Genomic DNA, 23,608 nt, shown 5'->3' with positions numbered 1-23,608 from the left:
CAAACTGCGCGTCCCACCACTTCGAAATCCCATTGGTCATAATTTTGACAGGTAATTCGGTTGGTAATAACAAGCGCCAACGTCAAAACGTCCAAATTTATTCTTACAACGATTTTACACTTAATAAATAGTAAATTGTACAACCAATTCGTGTCAGGTAAAGTGATCGTCCACTTGATCTGAAAAAATCAATGCTTTGTAAAAAAAAATCTTTATTGAACAGGTGTGAATGCGAACAGCAGCAGCTTAACTTAGTGATATTACATGAACAGATAGACAATCACTACATTCACAACCACCATGATGATCCAGTGGATTCGATCGAGAGAAAAACGTGGATGATCAATGGTGTGTTACAAAAACCGAGACTCGAACAGAGTTGGGGGTCCACCCGAAGCGGCAACTTCCAACCCTCTACTAAACTAACGTTGCCGGGTCGGGGGCCCCCTCGTAACAAAGATAAGAACTACATTTTTGGCTCGTAAAATTCCTTTCCACCGTGCAAATTTACTAAAGCTGCGAACGGTCGTTTAATGAATTTGCACGAAAAATTTTTGCGGTCGACACAAGAATTTTTTCCTGAGTAAAATATGGAAACGTCAACAGAGCACTCGGTGGTGCGATCAGTTTTACTTCGAGATGAATTGTTAGGCACGACTTTCGACGATCAGTAAAGGCCAATCTGTGCAGCAGAATCTGACTAGTCTTGGTGAGCCGCGACTCTAGAAATTCAGATCGGTCCGAAGTACAAAATCGGTTTCGTTGTCAACCAAAAGTGATATAACTATGTACAAATTGTGCGAGGCGAATCTGTTCGACGGAGTCGTGACGAGCTACAAACCTCAATGAAAAAAATAATATACACAACAAAAAAAGAATACTTTATTTAGGTACACTAACCATAAACAAAAAGAAAAAAAAAACTGAAGCAATAAAACATAAATTATCGTAACTTAAACTACAAAATGTACATAACCCAAGCACATGAAACAATCACTTGTTTCGAAACCTCTTCGGGCTCGCTCGCACAATACGAAAACTTTGGCTAACATAGAATGCCTCTATCGACAGTGATAGTGGTTTTGGTCACTGGTGTGGGTGTGAGGTGGCGGCAAGCCGTTCCACATTGCGGACAAAGGCAGTTACTCGATACAGTGTACGTACGAACTGTCGTCGAGTCGGCAAAGCTTCCGGTCAGAGCCTCTGAGCAAAATGTTTTCCGTTGCGACTTCGGCGTCTCCGAGATGCAGGCCAGGCTCCTGGTGGCGCAGCTCGACTTGGTGGTCGGCGCCGCCTCCGCCGTCTTCGCGGGCAGCGACGGCAGCAGGCTGGCCTTGTACGAGATCCACGGGTGCTCCAGGAGGTCCCGAACCGACGGACGTTTCCTGCCGACACGAAACATCAGTCAGCGGAAAGTCGCGACGTCGCGACGCGCCGAGGCTCACCTGGGATCCGTGACTAGGGCGCTCCTGATGAACTCGGTCGCCGTCTTGGAGACGCCATCGAAGAGGTCGCACTCGAAGGATAAGTCACACTTTGATATGTTGAGGAAGGTTTGTTGCTTGTCGTCGGCTCCGAATGGCGTGTACCCCGACAGGAGCACGTAGCTTAGGACTCCGATGGACCAGACGTCCGTCGACAGACAAATGGGGTCGTAACTGAGGACCTCCGGTGCCATATAATCCACAGTACCTGCAACGAACAAACACCACCCTCGTACTCCACCACGTCGCCTTCTCTCTCCCTCTGCTCACCTATTATTTCCCGTACTTTGACGCCGGGCTCCAGCACTTTGGAGAGCCCGAAATCACAGAGCTTGACGTCATCACAGTTGTCCTGCACCGAGAGCAGCAAGTTCTGCGGCTTCAGGTCCAGATGCACGATGTTCTTCTCGTGGAGGAACGCCACCCCATCCAGAATCTGCTTCATCACCTTCCGCGCCTCGTCCTCCTCCAGACACTGGCCGTCGTCCAGGATGTGCTGGAGTTCGCCGCCGGCGGCCAGCTCCAATACCAGCACCATCTCCGTCGCCGACTCGTACACCTCGTGCAGGCGGATCACTCTGTCCGTCGAGGAACACTGCATCAGCACCGCGATCTCGTGGACGATCTCCTTCATCTGGTCCTGGTTGCGGCGGCGCTTCTTCACGAACTTGGCGGCGTACTGGACGCCGGACTTTTTGTGGACGGCTCGACAGACGGTAGCATACTTGCCCCTGCGGAACGGACAACAAATAGTGTCAAAAAAATTATCATAATCAAAACGGTCGCCGGTTTCAAGGTGAATGGGCGACATTCACTCCGCCAAGCAGCCGTACATGCACACACCGGGAAACGCAGAACGCGATCAACCGTTAGATAAATCATTGTTATTAGGAGCCGCTTTGGTATTGTCGGAGCGAAGCGAAACACGGAAACTGTTACACGCCGAATAAGAACCAATTTTACACACCACAAGGCATCATCGAGGAGAAGAGTTCGGAGCGCGTTCGAATCCAGAAGTACATAGGCGGTCCCGCAATTTACGTGATAACCAGTTGGGCACCACACCACGTGATGTGTACTTTTCAACTGGACCGATGAAATGAAAATGAAAAAAAAACCTTTACTTAATATCTTAAGCCACAATAAACACAGAAACCTTCAAATTCGCTCTTTACGAGCAACTTCTCGGCCAACCCCATTTCTAAAACGAACGCAGTATAGAAGTACGCTGGCCCACAAAAACAATTTTGTCACATCGCATTATAACAATAATGTTTATTATCAGATTACTCATTCTGTGCTAAATATTTAATCGTTCTTATCAGTTGCAACGCTCACAATGCAGGTTTTACGATTATAACCTAGACAAAAAAAAAGTGACATGTCGACATTTCCAGGTCATAATATTAAAATTTTCACATAAATACGTTTAATAGAGGTCGTACGTACGCTCCAAATCTTTGTTTTCATTTGTTCCGCTAGTAAAAGTAAGAAAGTGTTGGTTGTTATGTTGTTATTATCACAGTCATTACAATTATTAATAGGATTAGCTAACTTGCACAACGTTTAGTATAACTATTTATCAAGTATAAACTTGATCTGCTGAATTGCACAACTGAATTTGAGAAAAATTCTTGACTGTGTATCGACGATCACCCTGTATATTATCTAGTTGTGCTGTACACACGACTTTGTTGTCTCCTTGGACGCCTTTTATTGTCCAATAAATAATTTTCTTCGGAAAAAATTCCCCAAAATCGTGTCGTTAGACACGACACAATCACCAATCATAATTCATCGCGGTACAGTAGTAAACACGGTGCTGAAATTGGGCAGTCGGAATGACTTCATCTTGTGATTAATTATTTACACGAAATTATTCGAAAGGTGATAAATTTCACTTTTTTGCCGGCGACATCTCTTGTGCGCCGAAGTCGGCCGCGGACCATGAATTTACATGAATTTTTTTCGACGCCTCCCGCAAAAAAATTATGTTAATGGACCAACACAACACCGGACCCGGAACGAAAACGCGAGAGTGCATTCGTATTCCTAATTTAATTGAAAATTTGTTACGTGTGACAACGATCGGCCCGGAGCTGTCAAAATCCGAGCGAAGTTGGCAACAAGTTGGCCCGCTCGGGTGCGCACGAAAACCAAAATTCAAATGAAAACGTCCAAGTGTTGAGTGTTTTGCGAAAAAATAGATGAAAGTGTAACGAACTCGAATTATTCTGATGGAAATGAAATCTTCATTGGAAATTTTCGTGTCGACGTGGAACACTTCTGGAGCGATCAAAATCGGAGTGAAGTTAGCAGCGCCACCACCCACGCGTGTTCGGATTTAAAATATGCACGCGAAAACAAAGTGAAAAATGCCAACATGTCGATTGGGCAGAAGAAGTTTATCGTTCCCCAGAAATATCCGAATCGATAAAGTGTCACACTGATTGTGAGTTCGAATTATCGAGGTGAAAATGACATCTTCCAATGAAAAACATCGAGTATGACAAGTCACCGGTAATTTGATGTTATATTTGTTTATGATGGCACAGGAATGTTATAAAAAAACAAGGGGGCTTATTTGCTGATTCACATCTATTGTTTGAAACTATTGAATAAACTCACAACAAACAGCAATTTCCAGCAATTTACGAACGTCATTTGTTTATGTAATTCATGGCACTCTATTTTTTCCAACAAACCCCGATAACTTCACGTCGCTTTGTACTGTCAATTTGTCACTTTTGAAGTAAAATACAAAATTTTTAAAAACCACAAAACTGTTTATCAATACGATTTGTGTTGCGCCGGTGCGGCAATCATCTTCTGTTTTTCAAACGGAAACCCACACGGTTTCTGAGAACATATTTCATCGATTATGACACTGCAATTACGAGATTTCGTCCAAAAAAAAAATCAATTTAAAACTAATTAATTGAAAAACATCTTGCGACTGTGTATTAATCATTTAATTCGAGAAAAAAAAATTGACACGTCCTTGGCACATTCCCAAAATAATTTCCAGTCGCAAGAGATGTTCTCAATTAATTGCCCAACAATGAGCTGGTGGTTCTTGGAAGTTCCATATTAAATTGGTGCCTCTAGGGGTGTCCAATTTCGTGCAGTTAAAATGCAAATCCGAGTCTTGGGATCTGATGCACCACAAATTCTCTATTGGACCGAAATCGGGACTTCGAGCTGACCATCTGCCACTGTATTGTGTTGAAACAAAAACGTGTAGGGGGCGCGCTCGTCTGGACGGTTAGGTGAGAGCATCTGCCCGAGAAATGGAAGACCAGGGGGGGGTTCGATTCTCGATTTCTCGGTACGTTTTTCTTTGTGTTGCGAGAAGAACACGATTTGCACCGGAAGTAAAGGAAACAAAAAATCAAGGTGTTAGCTGGCCAGGAAGTTGTGATGATGCTGTAGAATTGGCGATCGTCTTTTGAAAAACAACTCGAGTTTGGGTTGAAAACAAGAAAAGTTGTTTGTTGCACTGGTAAAAACAACTTTCGATTGCACACAAAAATGTGCTCCACCAGCACAATTTAATTATTATGCGGTACTTTTCCTTTACCTTGTGTGATAAAAAACAAACAAAACGATAAAATGTCGAGTAAAAAAAGAAGTCCGAGTTGGAACAAACAAAAACAGGTTGAATGAGCGAAAATTTGCAATTTACCGTAAAAAAATTGTAACTGTTGATGAGCGTGCAAAAAGCTGATGGCTCATTAGAGGAGTCCACCACGCATTCCCGTCAAACAAATAATCTGTTCCGTGTCTGAGATTCGTGTCCAGCCGAAGAATTTTAATTTAATTATACAAAACCGAATTATGGAATCCGCTAGAAAAAAGCCCTCGACATTGGCCGAGGGCAAATGTCAACAAACAGGATCCGCGATACAGTTAGGATTTTTTCATTGTCCGCCGCGACCGCTCCGCCAAGAATGTCGCTCCCGGTCGCCGCCTCGCGCCACCCCCGTGATCGACAGCGACTTCCATCGGCTCAGTGTCGCCGACCTCCGATGCTCGGATGTCGAGCGCAAAAAAGACGACACCGCGTGCCATCGACATTTTTGTGGTAAATCGTGAAAAGCGCTCAAATCAATTACCGAACCGGTCCCTCATTACGGCCGACTCCGCCGCAAACACAACAAACATTTATTTATACGTGCGCGCGCGCCGCACTGTATGCGGATGTGCACGGGCGGCCATGAATATGGAAACCGGGTGCTGATGCCGTCGAGGAAACCCGTTCTTGCCGGCCGCATCGGCTGCCGGAGATCCTTCCGAGGACGGCCTCCGACGACCTTGGCGAGCAAACGCCGGTCCGGAGGCTCTTCGACGCCGTGCGCTGCCGGAAGGCTCGCGAACCTTCACCCCGGAAGAGGGCGGGTCTGCCGAGCCAGACTTGCAAAAAACTGCAACGAAACCGCGGGGGGCGGCGACAGAAATCCCCCAACGGTTCAAATGCCATGCGTAAAATGTGGACCAGTGAGCGCCGTAATATGCTACCAACCAACTATGACGTGATTTACCCAAAAACGCGACCAATACTGTACCTTTAAGGTAAATAGCCCAGCATGCCAAGTCTAGGCAAGGACTTCAGATTGAAACAGAAGTTATTAGGGTAACACTTGAATATTTGTCCTTGAGACGTCACGAGTAGTCATATGGTATGTAAGGTATATTTTAAAAAACTATTTAGTGTCATACGTTGATACAGTATTGCCATTAACTTGTGAATTTCAAGAAGTTAATGATCCCAAGCGTACTTCTAAAGCTGTTAAAGAGTGGTTTGGAGAAGAAGAGATTAAAGGTACTACGTAGTATGCGTTGGCCCCCGCAGTTTCTCGATCTAAACCCAATTGAAAATCGTTGGGATTATGTTCACAACCAAATTTGGGGTAGAAATTATAGCAATATAGAGGACCTCTTTGATGCCTTGAATAAAGCTTGGAAGACTTTGGAACCTGCCTACGCCGACAATTTAATGAAATTCATATTTATATGTTTTCTTGAATAAATATTTAAAGCTGCTAACGTTTTGTCCAACTCTTATTTTCATTTTTCCTTTTAATTTCACTAACATCATCAATATTCATGTGACACCTATTTATAATACATTACGAATATTTTTCGAGTTAATGGTATATTGTTCTGTAATTAGAAGGTGTCTTGTTGGACAATAAAATGTATTAATTATAGTAAAACACGATTAAAACGGATGAGTAACGGCGGAATGACAAAAATCTCTGTTCATTATCATTCTCGACTGGAGCAGCCGCCTACAGCACTTGCCAATGGCTTTGTTTGTAATAATTTTATTGTCGAGGATGGGTCAATGTCAACTTGTTACAAACCAGATACGAAAATGACCTGGAATTATCCGGGCGGACTATTTACGGGCGGGTCGGTCGTAAAAAAGAAATGCGAAGTTGCCTTTCAAACCTCGACCCTCTCCAAAATACGCCAACACTCGCAAAACTCCATCCCAAAATGATCACCGCGAGTACGTCGCGTGCTAGCGTTTCTCGAGTTCGAGCAGCCAAAAAAACTTGCCCACGATCATCGGCACCTCAGTTCCAACTCCGCCAAAATTTTTGCCATACCGCTATATGTATACAAAAAGTACCGGTGTGTGCCTCCTCTCTCGCAGACACCACAACGTCGCGATTTACGATCGCGCCGTCAGATAAAACAAACGACCATCGACCGGTCATCGTCGACCATAATTTTCGTTTTTTTTTTTGGTGGCCCCCTCGCCATATTTGGCCGGACTCGGCACGACTCCCGGGAAATTCCGCGCGCGGACTCTTTCGGGGAAGCCCTTGAGAAAACGGAGCGATCTAAATTTCAAATGGCCCGTTGCCCATTTAGGGCAACACCTGGTTCGTCGGCCGAGGGTGTGCGCGACATTATCCAAGCCGATTCTGTATATGGGTAATTTCCCAATAACCCGTCGCCCATGGAATTTTCGCCGATTCCGCCGAAGAACGGCACCTCGCAGGAGTACGTTTATGGCAGCGGTCGAAAAAAATCGCGCGGATGGTGGGCGTGCGGCGATAAAAACGCACCGGTGACCCCATCGCGTCCCCAAATCGGAACGACGACATCTCTCGCTGTCCCAACTTGTCCTCGTGTTCGATCGCCGGTTGCGAAACGATATCGATCGGATATCGACGACGCCGCGCCGCGCAGAACTGATCCCACAGATTTTTTCTGCTACACTCCTCACGTCGAAGATTAATGAACGCGAGCCGAATCGCAATCATCGAACGATCTTTTTGAGTGTGGGCTAAACCAATCTCGCTCAATTTCTCGATATCGATCGCTTATTATTAATCGCCGCTTCAACCACCACATCCTGAAGCGCAGCGTCCGGCGCGTCCATCCTTCGGCATGCCCGCCGCTTCGTCCGCGCGGAAGCCACGTGTCGACGGCGAAAATCGCGCGCGTGGGCGCCCGTCGATTAAAAATCACCATGCGCTGTCGTTATGTCTCGAAATGTATTTGTAAAACGCACAACGCTGTTTATATGGACATCGTCCTTGGAAGCTGACTGTATCTCGACCGCCGGTTCCTTATGCTATCCCGAGACAATCACATCTAGTGTTGTTTTATTTTTTGCGTAATTGTTTGTTTACGGTAGTCGGAGGAAGAGGCACGGTGATGGCTTGGGTTTGATTAATTGCCGCCGGTCATTATGTATGTATTTTCCAACGTCTGGTCGTCTCACGCATCAGACTAATCTAGTAATTGGCGTCGCCTAAGCAGCTCCGATTATCCGCGACCTTATAAATACGAAATTATCTATGATTACAAACCGATAAATCAACCGGATGGGTAATTATAGGGGCGCTAAATCTTGTATTGTGGTGCACACGGCGTTGCCGCAGGACCCGCCGCACCATAATTGGCCACAATTTCGTCCAGTTTCTTTTTTTCCTATCGGAAAAGAGTGGGTCCTGGAAGGTCTCCTGTGGCACTCCGGTCCAAATCCAGCGAGCTCTGACTATCTCGGACAGAGGAAGACATCAATAACCCGCTCACACAACGATATCAAGAGTGTAGAGCGTAGAAAAGGCGTTTGCGTATCGTGGGCCCTTAAATTTATCGTCGTCGACAAAGTGGGAGGACCGAAACGGTTTCTTTCGTCTCGCGATAATCGACACGGTTGTTTTTTGGTCCGAGAGCAAACATGCCGGCCGGTTGGACGTGTAATAAAACTAGAAATTTTAATAAGACGTTATTATCGGATACATCCGTTCACACGCATTCCCAACACCTATAAGTCGCCGTTGGAGGAGTTTTCTCGGCCAAATACGGCCGTAATTAGATGCAGTACGACCACACAGGCGGTACCGACGTCAATTCGTACTACCATCGAAAAAGGACGGTGCGATCGACAACACTAGATGTAACCGAGTTGATAAGTGTTTACATGGGAGTCGGGGGGGCTTATCTCGAGATGTATGGATATGCACACGCCGTGGGTGGTTCTCATGAATAAGACCTTCCGACAGCCGCGCTGGACGGTCTCGAGTTGCGACGCGACAAGGTCGTACCGTTTCGTGGAAACACCAGGCACCCAGGTACCACCCTTCGGATTAAATCCGCGCCAGATCACTTCCCACTTCGAGTCGGTCAACTTGTCACATTTCCGGGCGTGGTACCGCCCAAACGACCGCGTGTCGTTTACCTCGACCACGTGGAGATTTTCGTCAGGTGCGTGATTTTTCCTCGAGCCGCGGACCATCCAGCCTCCGGCCGCGCGTAATAACATAAAGAACATGATGTAGTACCGCGTACGCCGTAGACAAGCCATTAGGCACGCCGCATGTGTGCGAAGCACATAAAGTGTGCTCTTTTCGAGATGCCGAACATGCAATCGCTCGTACCGACACGGTGTTAAGTGAGATGTCATGTCGGCGAGAGATGTCGACCACGGCGGCGACAAATTCGACCATTTTTCAAAGAGGACACTAACCTCTCTGCTCCCCGTCTGGTGCTGCGCGAATCGCGATCGCGAAACGCGAGACGACGCGGCTTTTTGTCTCGGGTGTCGACACCAACAGGCCAAAACCGTGGTCACCGTCTTCGCCTTCCAGAAACCTGGGCAATTAACGGGAAACCGTCGTGCCGCACGACTCCCGGAGCGTCTCGGAAGACGTAATTGCCGCCTCCCAGACCTCGAATTATCCTCCGGGGTGCGTTCCGGAGACCCGGGGAGTCTCCTTTGATGACCGGTGGAACGTTACCGCTGCTGACCCCTGCCCGTGACCTAGCCCCGAGGCACGAATACGCGCGCCAACAACCTCGCGTGAGAATATCGCCTTCGCGGCCGCGATGGATGATGAGTGTCGGTTATTTAGACGCCGGGTTCCGCGAAGGCGCGCTCTTCTCCGAAAGTGAACTAAGCGTTGCCGGAAGCTGGAGTATCGCCTTACCGGAGCTCGGTTCGCAGATGCGACAGACGTTTCGACATCCCATTCATGGACGGTCGCGATCAAAAGAAAGAGAATCCTCTTCGATGAGCCATAAAAACGCGGAGACGTTCGTTTCATTGTTATTGCGATCGTGACCGCGCGATGAGTACCTAAATCGGATTTTAAGGCGCATAAATTACTGATGGAAGCCGCGGATTGTTTGAGAGGCAAGTGGAACGGACGCATCTGCTCGGAGGTTCAAAATTGCACCTAACGCACCGCGGACCATTAACCATTTTCCCCTCGTTATCCTTTCCGTTTGATCGTGAGGCGGGAAACGAGCCGTGCGATCCCAACCGTCTGGAAGAGTCCACCCTCGACCTTCGATCGTTTCCTGCCGACACTCCAGATTGGAGAGAGCACGCGATCCAGACACGACAGATGCGCAAAGTTGAACCTTGCAGGAAATGAGAACAAATGGATGTCTCGCGCCGTCGTGACACCCAACGGCCATTGAACGGTCAATCCGCTCGAGAAAAGTCACAATAAAGTGGAAATATGCAAATCCTTTTAACGGTATGGCGGATTGCGTGGGCGGATTTCGCTCAAAATCGTCGATCTTGATTCCTGGTTTAGCGTAGAAAGCACGCCCGCGAATTTCGCAACAAACGACCAACAGGTGGATGATATAATATACATAATAAATTTGACTTTCTAGAATGGCACACTGTCGAAAAAATCTGATCGTAATTATTTGATGACAAGGTTTTAGCAGCCTTTCAACGCTTTGCGTAACGACCAACCAAAACTTTCGGTCGGATTGGCACCATATGGGAGGCGCCGACGGTCACAGCCTGACTCCCTCTAGGAGACGGTAGAGGCGCGATTCGGGTGTGCCAGTACAAGAGGAGACCATCCGGAGCTTTGGTTGTGATTTTTTTTTCCACACCGAGCTGCTCCCCATGGTTGCACAAAATCCTCGGTCGTAAAACCCCGCCGACCAATTAAACCGACATGAACGAGCGTCAATTACGCATCCGCAATAACCTCCTCCCCGACGACGGACATCTCCTTTGATCCCGAAAATCGTTTTGGCTCCGAACCATCAATGAAAACGTCGCGATCGGCCGGCGGCGCGTGCCGACGCTTGGAGGGGGCGACGTCCGGCGCCGCCTGAATGGGAGATGCGCCGCGTCTAGACGCAGGGCGTCGACATCCTTTCGTGTTTACGCATTCACGAGACGCTCACGTTCCGTATAAATAGAGCGGAATGCGCGGAAATCTCCCTCCGGCGCCGCGCTTTTCGGATTTTTCTGGGTTAGAAGGTCCGCGTCACGAAAACCGCCTCGTCTCGGGTTCATTAAACGTACCGTATTATTTTTTTGCCGTGGGAAAATATCCGACACGATGCGAATCGTAACAGCGAACATCCGTCTCGCGGCTCGGTTTCCAGGAGCATCAAAGAAACTCGTTACCGTCGGCCAATTAATAACGGACCGAGAGAGGCTCCGTGCGGGGCTGTTGCCCCGAGCGGTACCGCGCTCGCACTCGGATGTCTTTTTCGAAATTCCGACTTTGGGAACTGGAACTGCGACCACCACGCGAGAGGTACCACTCTCGCGGACCGAATTCCTCAAGGACGGTCGAGTTTTTGTGCTGGTGCGAAAGAATGGCGGCCGCGGCGGTACCTACTACCGACCGACGGCGGACTTTTAAGTCGGTTGACATCTAACACACGTTGTTGCGAACGCGCCAACAAAAACAAAACGGAATATGACTTTTACAATATTAAAGCCGTTAAAAAAACAGACGCAAGGCCAGCGCAAGGTAACTTTGCGTAACAAATTTGCCACGGGATGTTTGCCGAGAGACGGTCTAAGGTTACCGAATCTGTCAGGAAGAGTACCCAAACGGACACCTTACGTAATCGAGATTTGGCACTGCAGCTTTCCAATTCCACCCGGTCCGGCCCGTAGATTCTCGACTGGGCTGAGGTCAGGACTTTCCAATGGCCGTTTCCACCGTGCCATAAAAAATAGCTCCTTTGCGATGTCGGTGGCGTGTTTTGGGTCATTATCGTACCGAAATACCCACACCAAGGAACTGTTGTCCTCGACGAACGGCACCGTTTTGGAAAAAACGTTCAAACATTCGCAACGATCTACTTTCTCTGTTTTTTCACCGGCACCAATACCAGGAGAGTATCCCAAACCATTCCACTTCCGCCACCATTGTCCCGACAGTGGTACCCGTCATTCTAGGTCGCCACATCCAACGAAATAAAACCGAGCTTGCGTTGCTTCATCTCGGTACGATTTTCTTCCTAGCTCGCATCATCGTCGCCTCGTCGAGGAAGTACCAGCACCGATTCTCATCCGTTCCCACCATTTCCTCGGACTTTTACTCATTAGGATTCGAGATAAATCACGATCGCCGCGTCGTGTCGTAACGAAAAATCGAAGGATAATGGCGAAAGTCCGAAATTTGCGCGCATGTAACGCGGAGAAAGTGGATGTCGTCGTCGACGACCTCTGACCGAAGAGGGGGCCCCTTCGTCCGGACCCCTTACGGATATCTCGGATTGTTTACGTCCGCCTGGAAACCTCAGGTATTTTGGCACCGTTTCAGGAACGCGCCGAGCATTCCGCGCCGGATAATCCGTAAAAGACAACAGTTCAAAGGATGCGTCGAAATTAGCACCGCAACCTATCCGTTTTCTTTAATAAATCGGACGCTTCCGATTCGCGCGACCGCGACGCTAATTATAGGAGTTTGATCGTGTTTTGGTCGGCAGTGCCAAATTCCGACCGAGCCGCAACCTAACCCAAGCGTTTTCCTGGTGGAAAAGCGCCTCTGGACCCTGGCCAGAGTTTTCCGCGAAAACCCGCGAAAAACCGCGGTTCTATCAACCGCGGCACGTCGATGAGCAGATGGTCGACGTGGACGACGGACAGCCGTTAGCGCGCTCGGATAAACGTCGGATTGTCACCATTTGTTCATTATTTATACCGGAGTATTGTCTCAACGGTACCGTTACTTAGTGACATATACGTGTCATGTGCGTCGACGGACGCACGTGGGGGTTGCAGGAAGTTACTGACCTCTACAGACTTCTGTGTAAAGGAAGTGGTCGCTCGTGGCACGTGGCGTGCTAAAAAATATGAATGACACCTGTAGGTTACGTCCTTAACAGAATAAACCCATAAAGAACGAGTGACGTAAAATTGCAAAAAAAAAAGTTCCACGAATTCTCGATTGGATTCAGTTCGTGGCGTGTGGTGTGATAAGAATACGAAAGTGGCACTTGAGATAAGAAAATCAACAGTAACGTGATAAATCAGATAAAAAAATTCTAAATAAAAACAATTTAAAAAATACCCAAAAAATTCCGGACGATGGAAAATTATGAATGTAATTGGGCATTGTGTTTAATGAAAAATTAATTGACTGTCCTCGTGAGTAATGGCGCTTTTATCTGAAACACGGTAAAAAGTGACCTCAATTAGTGGTTACACGTGCGGTTCGGACATGTTCGTTAGTCGGTAGTAAAATTTTTCAAATTCTTTCTTTTTTCATCTCAATTTCGACAGAACGTCGCTCGATCGCATTATAAAAAATTCTTGTTAACTCGTGAGAATTGGTCATTTCCATCCAAATGACACTCCACTCGCCTACGGCTCGTGGTCGCAAATTTCATTCTCATGGAAATGGCCAACTTTCTCACTCGTTGAATAATATATGTATTATTTTCATTTCAGATTTTGAAAATTTCGTCTTCTGATACGACCCACCAGAGGGACCATTTAAATGATTTTGCTTAAAAAAATGGCATTATTATTTTTCTTTGACATGAAGAGATACCTGCAGCAGCTTTCTGTTGAAATAAATCAAGCAACGTTATTATTACTTTTATTACTGTTATTATTTTTCGTTAGAATAACCTAGCGAATATACCGATAAATTAGAGGCAAGAGCATCAGTTCAATGACAAATTTTCAAATGTCAAGTAATGGAGTCGAACAAAACGGTGCTGGCTCCCACTTCGGCAAATCCACGCGAGAACAATTACGAATCTTTTACCTTGTTGCTGCATCTCGACTGACAATTTAACAATCCAATTATCGCCATCGGTTCCGCAACCGTTGGCGAAAGGATAAAATGCGAAAAACGTCCGAAATCCAACAAATCCGTCGACATTTTCGCAACAATATCCATAAACACACACACACGTATTAAATCATTGTTGATACACGCGCCCATGCGAAAGGGAAACGCATTAGCAACAATGGTCGTTTATATAATTCACAAACAAACTGCGCATGTAACAACAATTAAAAAAAAATTGGGCAAACTCGGCATGCATAATTCGCATTTACGTAATTCCTCTAAACCGCAACGTCGTTATCATAAGGCGATTTTGTAATGCACCGGCGACGGCATCCGCCCCTCGCACCCACCAAGCTCCGCCGTGGCTGTTTGTTTTCCCACAAAACGAGAGGGGGCACGAGGGTCTCGCCATATGGGCGCTTTATTGTTATTTATGTCGACGAGATGGTCCCCGGAATCTCTTTCCAAAAAGCGTTGATTTCGAACGCGCCTACCTCCTCTTGCATAATGAAAATTTACGACTTTCGCGATTTACGAATCTGGACCGGACTTTCTAATTTATCGCCGGTCGTAATGTCGCAACGGAAAATCTCGCCGGCGAAAAATCGTCGTCGAGGAGGTGTCAACGTGGCGCGGCTACAAGCGCCCATTAGCGGCGACAAATGCGACACGCTCCTCGACACCGCTTCTGATTCGCGCGTCTGGTTCTTCTGGTTATTTCGGCGACCCAGCCGGGATTTGCATTTTGTCATTGAGAACCGACCCACGCCCGCTCGCGCCAGCTCTCCCAGAGACAAAGCGTTTTCGGAGTGGAATTTCCGGGGGCCTTCTCGAAAAAACCTAAAAATAAAACCGGCCGGAAAGTTCGACAACGAACGGTTCAACACAACTCAATTCCAAATTTAGTCGCGTTTGCCGATCGATTCTTCTCGCCGGAATGCGCTGGTATTTCCGAGGGACGGGGCTATCTGGAGCGCCGCCACCGATCACAATCTCGCCGCGTCGGCGACGCCCGAATTCCGAAGCGAAAACGGCTCTTGCACGCTCCAAAGTGAACCATCAATTATGATTTGCGAACCGCGCCCGAAACACGTAAATCACCAGGACGAGACCGAATGTTTGGCTCCGGTCCAGGACTCGTTTCCCACGTGGAGTGCGTGCCGCAGGACCTCGTTTTTTCAACCCCGTTACGGTCCCCGCGACGCGAAGTATTTGACGCGCCACGTGGGCGGCCGGCTCTGCCCACGATCGATTATCAAAAACGAATTTGTGACCGCTCGATCGATTACTCATAAAATCGACCCGACTGGGAGACGATTGCGCAAAGATCGCAGCATCGATTAAGGACTAATCAATAACCAAACACCGGATCGAACAAACACGCGTGATTATCTATTTATTTTTCAGTTGACAAAACACAAATATCACGCCGTGAATCACCTTGGGCTTTAAAATTTTTCGAAGCGTGACACCCACCCAAAATATCTCCTAATTGCAAACAATGTATCCATCGCGATCTGATAACGATTTTCTATTTTTAACTCTTGTCCGAAATGAACGAAACATATCCTTCACAGACGTCAGTCAAAGTTAATTACTGCTGATAAGACGCGCGCGATAATGAACAAAATCCAATTGTTGTAGCTGCGTAGATTTTTTCTTTGATAACAATTCCAATAAAACCCTCGACAATGAGGTTAAGTGACTTATTAATCGATTAAAAACCCAATCGTCTTGCTCAAGTTTCTCTTGTTGTGCAGTTAACGTTGATAATTGTTACGAAAACGAGTAACATTTAAGATTCGTTCTAAATGTCAAATCAATTTTCAGCTATTATGCAAATTTGTAGTTTTAATTTATGTTGGTTCGCAAATTACAATGGTCTCCATAAATGCAAGAGCCGGTCTCTTATTATTGTCATGATCCTGATATTGATACGCTGATAGTCGATGAGTCAATTGATCTCGTTTTGGTTTGTCGATTCCGGACCACTTCTTTAACATCACACGGCAACGTCCGTGTCTTCAATAAAAACGAATTATCAATTATCGACGAAATTATTTCTACAGTATCAAATGAATCAACTGATTTCTACCGTATCAATTGAGTCGGCGATTGAATTCTCTCAATTTAAAATAACTGCAGTTGTGATCAGTTGAAAATCAATATCATCACCAGCCATGTCAATGACATTTGATAATGATCACATTTACCAATACTTGCCAATCTAAGATCGATAGTTTCAGGAATGAATCGATTGTTATTCTATCGATTTACAATTCAAGTGATTCAGCGTTTTAATCGTCTCGTATTACTGCTTTAATTGCTCTAGCGTTTTGATAATCGTCTCTGATTGTCAGCCTAAACGATGCGGAGTTTGTTAATCGTTTGTCATTATCCAATCGGTCAAGCGATTTGATAATCGTCTTCTTGCGATTCATGGTTTGATAATTGACTCAGATCATCCGTTTAATGGGTGTGGCGTTTTTTTTTTGATAATCGTCCAATTGTTATCAATCCAAGTGATCCAGCGTTTAACAATCGTTTATTTGATAATCGACTCTTACTCTATCAATTTCAAATCCAAGCGGATCCAACATTTGATAATCGTCGCGAGTTGCCAATTTACTTGATTTAACGTTTGATAATCGTCATCTACATGTTCTGGCGTTCGACAATCGTCTGTCATTATCGTGTGGCGTTTTGATAATCGTCTCCGGTTGTCAGCGTAAACGATCCGGCGTTTGTTAATCGTCTGTCATTATCCAATCGGTCAAGCGATTTGATAATCGTCTTCTTGCGATTCATGGTTTGATAACTGACTCAGATGATCCGTTTAATCGGTGTGGCGTTTTTGTGATAATCGTCCAATTATTATCAATCCAAGTGATCCAGCGTTTAACAATCGTCTGTTTGATAATCGAGTCTTACTCTATCAATTTCAAATCCAAGCGGATCCAACATTTGATAATCGTCGCGAGTTACCAATTTACTTGATTTAACGTTTGATAATCGTCATCTACATGTTCTGGCGTTCGACAATCGTCTGTCATTTTGATAATCGTCTCCGGTTGTCATTAATCCAAACGATGTAACGTTTGACAGTTGAATTACTCGATCTAGCGTTTTGATAATCGTCTTGCAGTTGATCTCCCGTTTGATAATCGTCTCGGACAACCCACTTGTTTGGTCGAGCACTTTGCCAACCGCCCCCCACGCCTTGTTTGTCTCCCCCCGGCAACTTTAATTGTTTCGGTCGTTTATCAATCGATCATCTCGACCTTTTCGTCGTTCCAAAAACGATCGCCCCGCATAGCATCGCCGTTCTGCCGTCTAATTATACAAAGGATGGCTGGCACGAGCCCCTCATTCCGGCGCTTCTAAACTTAACCGGATAATTGCGTTTTACATAACGCGGCCGGCGTGAACCTGAAATTCGCACACACACACACGCGCGCGCGCGCGCGACTCCACATCCTAGATTAGTCCCGGAGCCGCATTCCGGTGCGAAGAGGACGTGAGAGACGGCGACGAGGAGGAGTCGCTCAGATGCCAGACTAATTGCGGAGGAATCCGCCGCAAATAACCGCACACGGAAAACGGTAAAAAACGAAAGGGCGGTATTTTTAGAGCGCCGTTTTTCGGACGGGGGAGGGTGGGAAAAAAATCCGCCGGATTCCACCGGACGGAATGTTAACGGCGCACTCCTGCCGTGCAGAAAAATCCGCAGACGCATTATGCGGTTAAAGTTTACGTACTCTAAGAGGATTGCTCTGCTATTTATTTACGTGCACAACCGCATTAGCGACTCGTGATTTACATTTATTGCACGACGTCGATTAAGAACATTCCTGCGATGAATTACAGGGACGGATTTATTCGTTTTGTCCCCGGGAAGGCGGCGAGCTCCGAGAGCCGACAAATATTTCGCAGCAGAGATATTGTAAATTCCGCCGGCGGACGCGGCAGGGCAATTTACCCCGGACGATTTTCGCCGCCGCCGTCGCATTATTTATTATTTTTAGTAGGAGAAGCACTTTCGCGCGACTCATCTTCTCGTCGTCCGTCTTTCGACACCGACCGGTGCTAAAATCGTCCCACTATTAAGACCGTGAATCACTCCCCAACGAATCTATTAATTTATATTTAGCCCACTTGCTGCTAAATCGAGAACGCGGCGCAATGTTGCAATTGCAAGTGCAGTTTATAATTGTGGACACCAAACGGGAGAGGAAAAAATCCCGGCGGCAATCGAGAAGCAACAATGACGCCGGTTACTCATCCATAAAATATTCTCTAATGTGACTAAGATTGCGAGAATTCTTTGCCAAGCGATGACTTTTTACCAAACGATTTGCATCTGAGAATGTCGTCGCACACGCACGGAGAGTGTCACGATTCGAACCAAGATAAGAGACGACGGGAGAGATAATCACGGTGGTACTAAAAATGCGGCTGGTGGAGATGCGGTGCTCAAATTCCATAAAATCGCCACGTCCATTGAGGCAGTACCGCCGGTACTCGGTGAAAGTAAAATCGAATCTACGAAACAATTCGTCTAATGGAAGAAGTCTATCCGCTCTTGGACTCGTTTTCCGAAAGAGAATTATGGCTCCGGACGGTTTTATCTTAATGGTACCACTTTGGAAGAGGTCGGATCGGGATCATCTCTAATTTTGCCAATTGTTTTAACCCTGTTTGAGTCACATCCGTCCAGTGTGTACATCACAGCGCGACGGAATTCCTCCGGCAAGCTCCGCAACGTTAATTGCGCTCGTCCTATCGAAGTAGTACCCAAAGGAAAAAATCTGTGCGTGCATTAAAGCTCAACTATTTTTATTGTTGCAACAAGGTTGAACCGTAAAGTTGTTGTCTGCCGACCGCCCAAGAGCGAAATTAACGTCAATTTGTTTCAATTTACGGACATTTCTCTATAAATGCCCACCGATAGGAAGTAAAATACGATCGGTTTCGTGTCGTCGGCAGCGCTCGTCTCTTACCGAAAAAAAAATGGAATTCTTCGAGCAGTACCGAGTGGTACTCAACTGTGCTTGCTTACCTGGAACAAAGAGAAAAATCTAGATTAGAGCGTGCACGAGTCGGTGTTCAAAACGCTGGAAGATAATCGTGGTGGAATAATTGCGCAAAATCGCCGGCCACGTAATCAACAAACAACATTTCCGTAATCTAATACGCAACGACGTTCACATCTTTCGCCGAGACGAGGAAATCGCACCGAAAGCGCAAAAAACCGAAAGGTACCACAGCCGGCGGCGGTACCGGGTTTTCGCTGGGAGCAAGGTCGCGTCGACACCGAGGAATTCTCTTTTCGGGGCGTGGCCCCGCGGTACTTCTTTTTCGACTTTTTCCATCGCGGCGAAAACAACGACCGCACCGAAAAACCATCGTCCATAACCGGAACAAAGAGCAACGCGCGTCCTTGCGTGAGTCAGAAGGCCTTGCCGTGAACTCCGCAAGAGACGAGAGGCGGCGGCGGCGTTGATGAAGAAGAGGTGAAGAACTCGGCGCGAGCGACTCCGGGGTCACTTTCCCGCATCCGTGAGATTCTGGTGCGGACGACGTTTTCAAAGCCAAGTTTAATAGCGCAATAAAAACGTTACGAAACGCACCCACACGCACTTACACACATGTTCGATTCTGTCCCATTATTCGTCGGAGGTCGGAGAGGTGCTCTTGGGCAACGAAACCGGCGAAGAGTCGTTGTGGCGCCAAGTCAAGGATCCCATCCGGCGCTCTTTAATAAAGGACGCACATTTTTGGGCGAGGCACTTTCTATTTCGGGCACCTCCGGATTGAACACGCGACATTAATCCATCCGATTTAACCTCGAGCCGCGTCCCTTGGGTGACCGTTTTCCAACAACACTGCCAGATGATTATTTTTTCATTTTTTAATTAACACACACATTCTCGCAATCGTCATAATTCTAAATGCAATGTCACGTCGCCGGATCGTTATCAAAAACCATAAAATTCGGTCCTCGAAAGTTAATTTATCGACAAGATTCTGTCACCCCTTCGCCAATTAAATCGCAGGTATGTTAATGAAGAGACCGAAGATCTAGTCGGACATAAAACGCCCAAACTCAACCTTATAAGAGTTAATTGATTTTGGGGATAGCACTCAAGGTGGATTTCGCTGCTGAATTAGGTAAAGGAAAGTAAAATTACCAATCGGTGTTAATAAACATGTGACTTGCTATCGCGCCGAACGATCAGCGACGGTACTCCGGCCTTCGCTGGCTGCGCAAACACGAACCTTCGATTTTTTCCAAAAATTCGCCAAAAAACCAAATTCAACTTATAACGTAACTATTTCTTGTGAGGGTGATCGAATTTCGACTGCTTCCTCTTTTCGTTTCTTAACATCGCCATCAAATTTGGAAGAATCCAAAATTGGAAGAAACCAAAATTGGACTTTTCCAATTTCCGTTCTGGATTCGCGGAAATCGGCCGCAGGTGGCGCCTCCTGTCGCACCTGGTGCGAGGTGCCCCACGCGCCCGATCTCCGTAGGTCGCTTTTATCGCCGTTTTATCGTTAATAACAAACCGGCAATTAAAACGCACGGATGGAAACCCCATAAACCCCACTTTTAATCGAAAAAACCCACACCAGCCCCCACCCGTCCAATTTCCCGAAACCAGCCCCCGTCCAACCGTTCCGTGCACGGAAAAACTCGACCTTCCTCTCTCGTCCCCGTCGGACTTTCTCTCCGTCCGCCTTGCAACCAGATAGGATCGCGAGCGGCGCCGGTTTCTGCATGCACACAATGCCACATACGCACATCGGCCCGGAGGCGGCGCGCCGCCGTCGAAAAATCGTAAATCTCGCGGAGGACGGGCCGGTCACGAGCGCGATCTTTACCGGAACGTCTCGCGCGCTCTATAAATAGAGTCGCGCTTGCGATTTTTTCCCCTCGGGACTTTTCTCTCGCCGGGCGATTTTTAAGTGTCGCGAGCGATTTTTCCGCTCGCACCGTGTGAAACGGCCCTCGAGCCGAGATACACGGGCGGTCGGTTTAATCGACGATTAAAACGCGCCAGATATTTGAATGGACGAGAGCTTTCATGGCAGTTAAAACGTCACTCTTGCATGGGTTATTGCCTGTTTCTCCTTCGACACTGTGCAGATGGGAGATCCGCACTTAACACGTAATTATCGTTAAATCATCGTGAATGGGATCGTTACGCGCTGCTCGCCAAAATAGAGCGACATTTAGACGGATTTCGGGACGTTAGGGCCGGCGCTCACCGCCTCGCCTCGCGCGAGAAATCTCGACTCGCATTATTATGGGGATTTTGCAATCGAGAGTTATGCACGCACAGGGTCAACAGATAAACAAACAATGAGTAGCAAGGGTCACAACACTTTCGACTCCATCACGCAATCACCTAAAAATCCATAAATTCCAGCGAAAAACCGGTCGCGGCGACATTTCGCTCGGATTGGGACGATCTGGCGCACGCTAAACGACTCCGCGGTCAGAAAATATAGGTACTTTCCTATAGACCAACTGTCAAAACGCCGATCTTTTGTTCCGGTCTGATCGAAAACTCCGCGGGAGTTTCCCACGATCCAGAAACGTCCACAAAGTGACGTGCGAAAAACTCCACCGTCATCGGATTTGAACAACAACAAAAAAAAATTAATTGCGATCGATTTTTGTTGTTCGAATCGCGATCGTTAGGCGGAATTGGCATTTGCTCGTTACATTACAACCGCTAATTACGCGAAGCGGTAGCGCCAGCACCATTTACCTTGAACCAATTCGAACAACGAGATAATGAACGTACCCAACAAGCCGACATCGCAATCGCCCATTAACAATTAAGTGTCGATGTGACCGATTATCGGTTCGATTTTCGCAACCGCGATCGATTTCGTCAACACCAGAACGACTTCGGGAACTGGTACGGTGCATTCGAATTGCCGACAGAGGTCGTTTCGCATTTAAAGAAACTGTCCGTCGAGAGTTTGCAACTTGCATATTTCTCAACATTAAGAAATTTTTAATAAGTTGAAAAAAAGAAAAACTAGAATCTCCCAGAAGCTCTTCCTTCAAGACAATTTCATCCTGTAGATATTCTTCTTGGAATTTTATTAATGTGTCCTCATTTGTGTCACTCATTATTGATTGTTCGCCTGGGGCTGGTCACAAGGTAGGTGTGATATTTCTCGATTACGTGTTTCGAGTTGTGTCGCGCTTCTTGGAATATTAAAAGTACTCCACCAGTCCGCATCAGTCGAATCTTTGCAGATGGAGCGCGCCGCCCCCCGCCGCCTCTTCCCTCGGAAACACGTGTCGCTGGACGCGTCGAATTATCTTTTGAAACAATTATAAAGCCGTTACGAACGATTAAACATCATCGATCCGGTCGTTCAGCCTTGCCACCAATTGTGCGCATTTGCGCGCACGACATGAAATTTCAAGAATGCGAAAATGAACAATCAACATCGCGATCGTGATCGCGACCTTGTCGATCACAATTTGTCGTGAGGATTTTTTCCGAGGGTGGCGACGTCGAAGAATCGCGCTGCGCGCCGTTTTCTCTCGTCGTCGGCGGCGGAATGCAGAACGCGCGACCATTTCCACGACCTTTCGCAGAAATTACTAATAAATTCCGCGACGACGTCGTAAAGAACCGGCGAACGTCGCGGCTAACGAGTTTCGACGATGGCGATGCTCTTTCCCGGAGGATAATGGAACGGATGCGGTCCGGAGTCGACGATTTACAATTCGACCGACAATGGCGGAGCGAATCGCCGCGAGATTGACACGAGGAAATTGTTCCAGGTGTTCGGACGGCGAAGATGGCGGCCACAATGGCCGTTCAACAGGTCGACAATGCACGCGGTACGGTTTTTGTTACGTTGTAACGGACGGTTTCTTCGCCTGCAGTAACGGAGCGGGCGTTCCGCAAGGTGACCAGTCCGGACACCCTCTCTTCCCCAAACCGAACCGATTCTTCGTTTGGTCGAGAGAAAGTCAGCGAGCGACTCGCATTCCTTCTTGCATCCGCGCCGGACTAATCGATCTGACATTTCGCTTTAATTAAGACGCCCGCTTAATTAAGAACCGATCGGGTTTATAATTACATCGCACACCTATAAATCTTCTCCGTACTCCACATTGCCGCGAATCGATATAAATTGCGTCCTCCATCGCCAACAATGAACTCAAAGAGGCCGCCTCTTCGTCCCTTTGCGCGCCCCCAACGCAAATTACCTTCCTCGGGGTAATTTTACGGTTCTGATGGAACACTTTCCTGCGGCCACGATCGCAACAGCTGCTCCCTCCGCGACGGTCACTCTTCGGCTGACGCCATCAAGGCCGATAGAAAATTTATCGGCGATGTTGGCAAAATCGATCGACGGCAAAACGGCATTTTTGCGCGAGTGCAGTGAAAGCACCGCTCAAGAACAGCACGGACGTCAGAGACGGACAGCAATAAAAACCGTTGCGCACAATAACGTTCAATGCCAATGTAATATCGGCGCGATAAAAATATATCGTTTCCTAATTGACAACCATTACGGCTCGCTCCGGGAAAAGTGGCGTCGCGA

The 23,608-nt window shown here is 47.1% G+C and overlaps 1 protein-coding gene across 2 annotated transcripts in view; it reads right to left on the bottom strand.

Moving 5' to 3' along the window:
- Positions 1 to 82: 82 nt before the first annotated feature.
- Drak (Death-associated protein kinase related) overlaps positions 83 to 23,608 on the bottom strand; it is a 36,271-nt gene continuing 12,745 nt past the window's right edge. The window contains exons 2-5 of one of the 2 annotated variants that reach the window (XM_069041324.1): positions 1,755 to 2,215; positions 1,446 to 1,692; positions 1,165 to 1,385; positions 83 to 179 (exon numbers count right to left, since the gene is read on the bottom strand). In XM_069041324.1, coding sequence (XP_068897425.1) covers positions 154 to 179; positions 1,165 to 1,385; positions 1,446 to 1,692; positions 1,755 to 2,215 — 955 coding nt within the window. In that variant the 3' untranslated portion in view covers positions 83 to 153. Of the gene's footprint in view, positions 180 to 860; positions 1,386 to 1,445; positions 1,693 to 1,754; positions 2,216 to 23,608 lie in introns of those variants that run through there. The other variant, XM_069041323.1, reaches the window with a different exon arrangement.

This window comes from Tenebrio molitor, chromosome 3 (genome assembly GCF_963966145.1).
Source record: "Tenebrio molitor chromosome 3, icTenMoli1.1, whole genome shotgun sequence".
In the NCBI taxonomy this organism is placed as follows: domain Eukaryota; kingdom Metazoa; phylum Arthropoda; class Insecta; order Coleoptera; family Tenebrionidae; genus Tenebrio; species Tenebrio molitor.
This window is presented reverse-complemented; position numbering and strand designations above follow the sequence as displayed.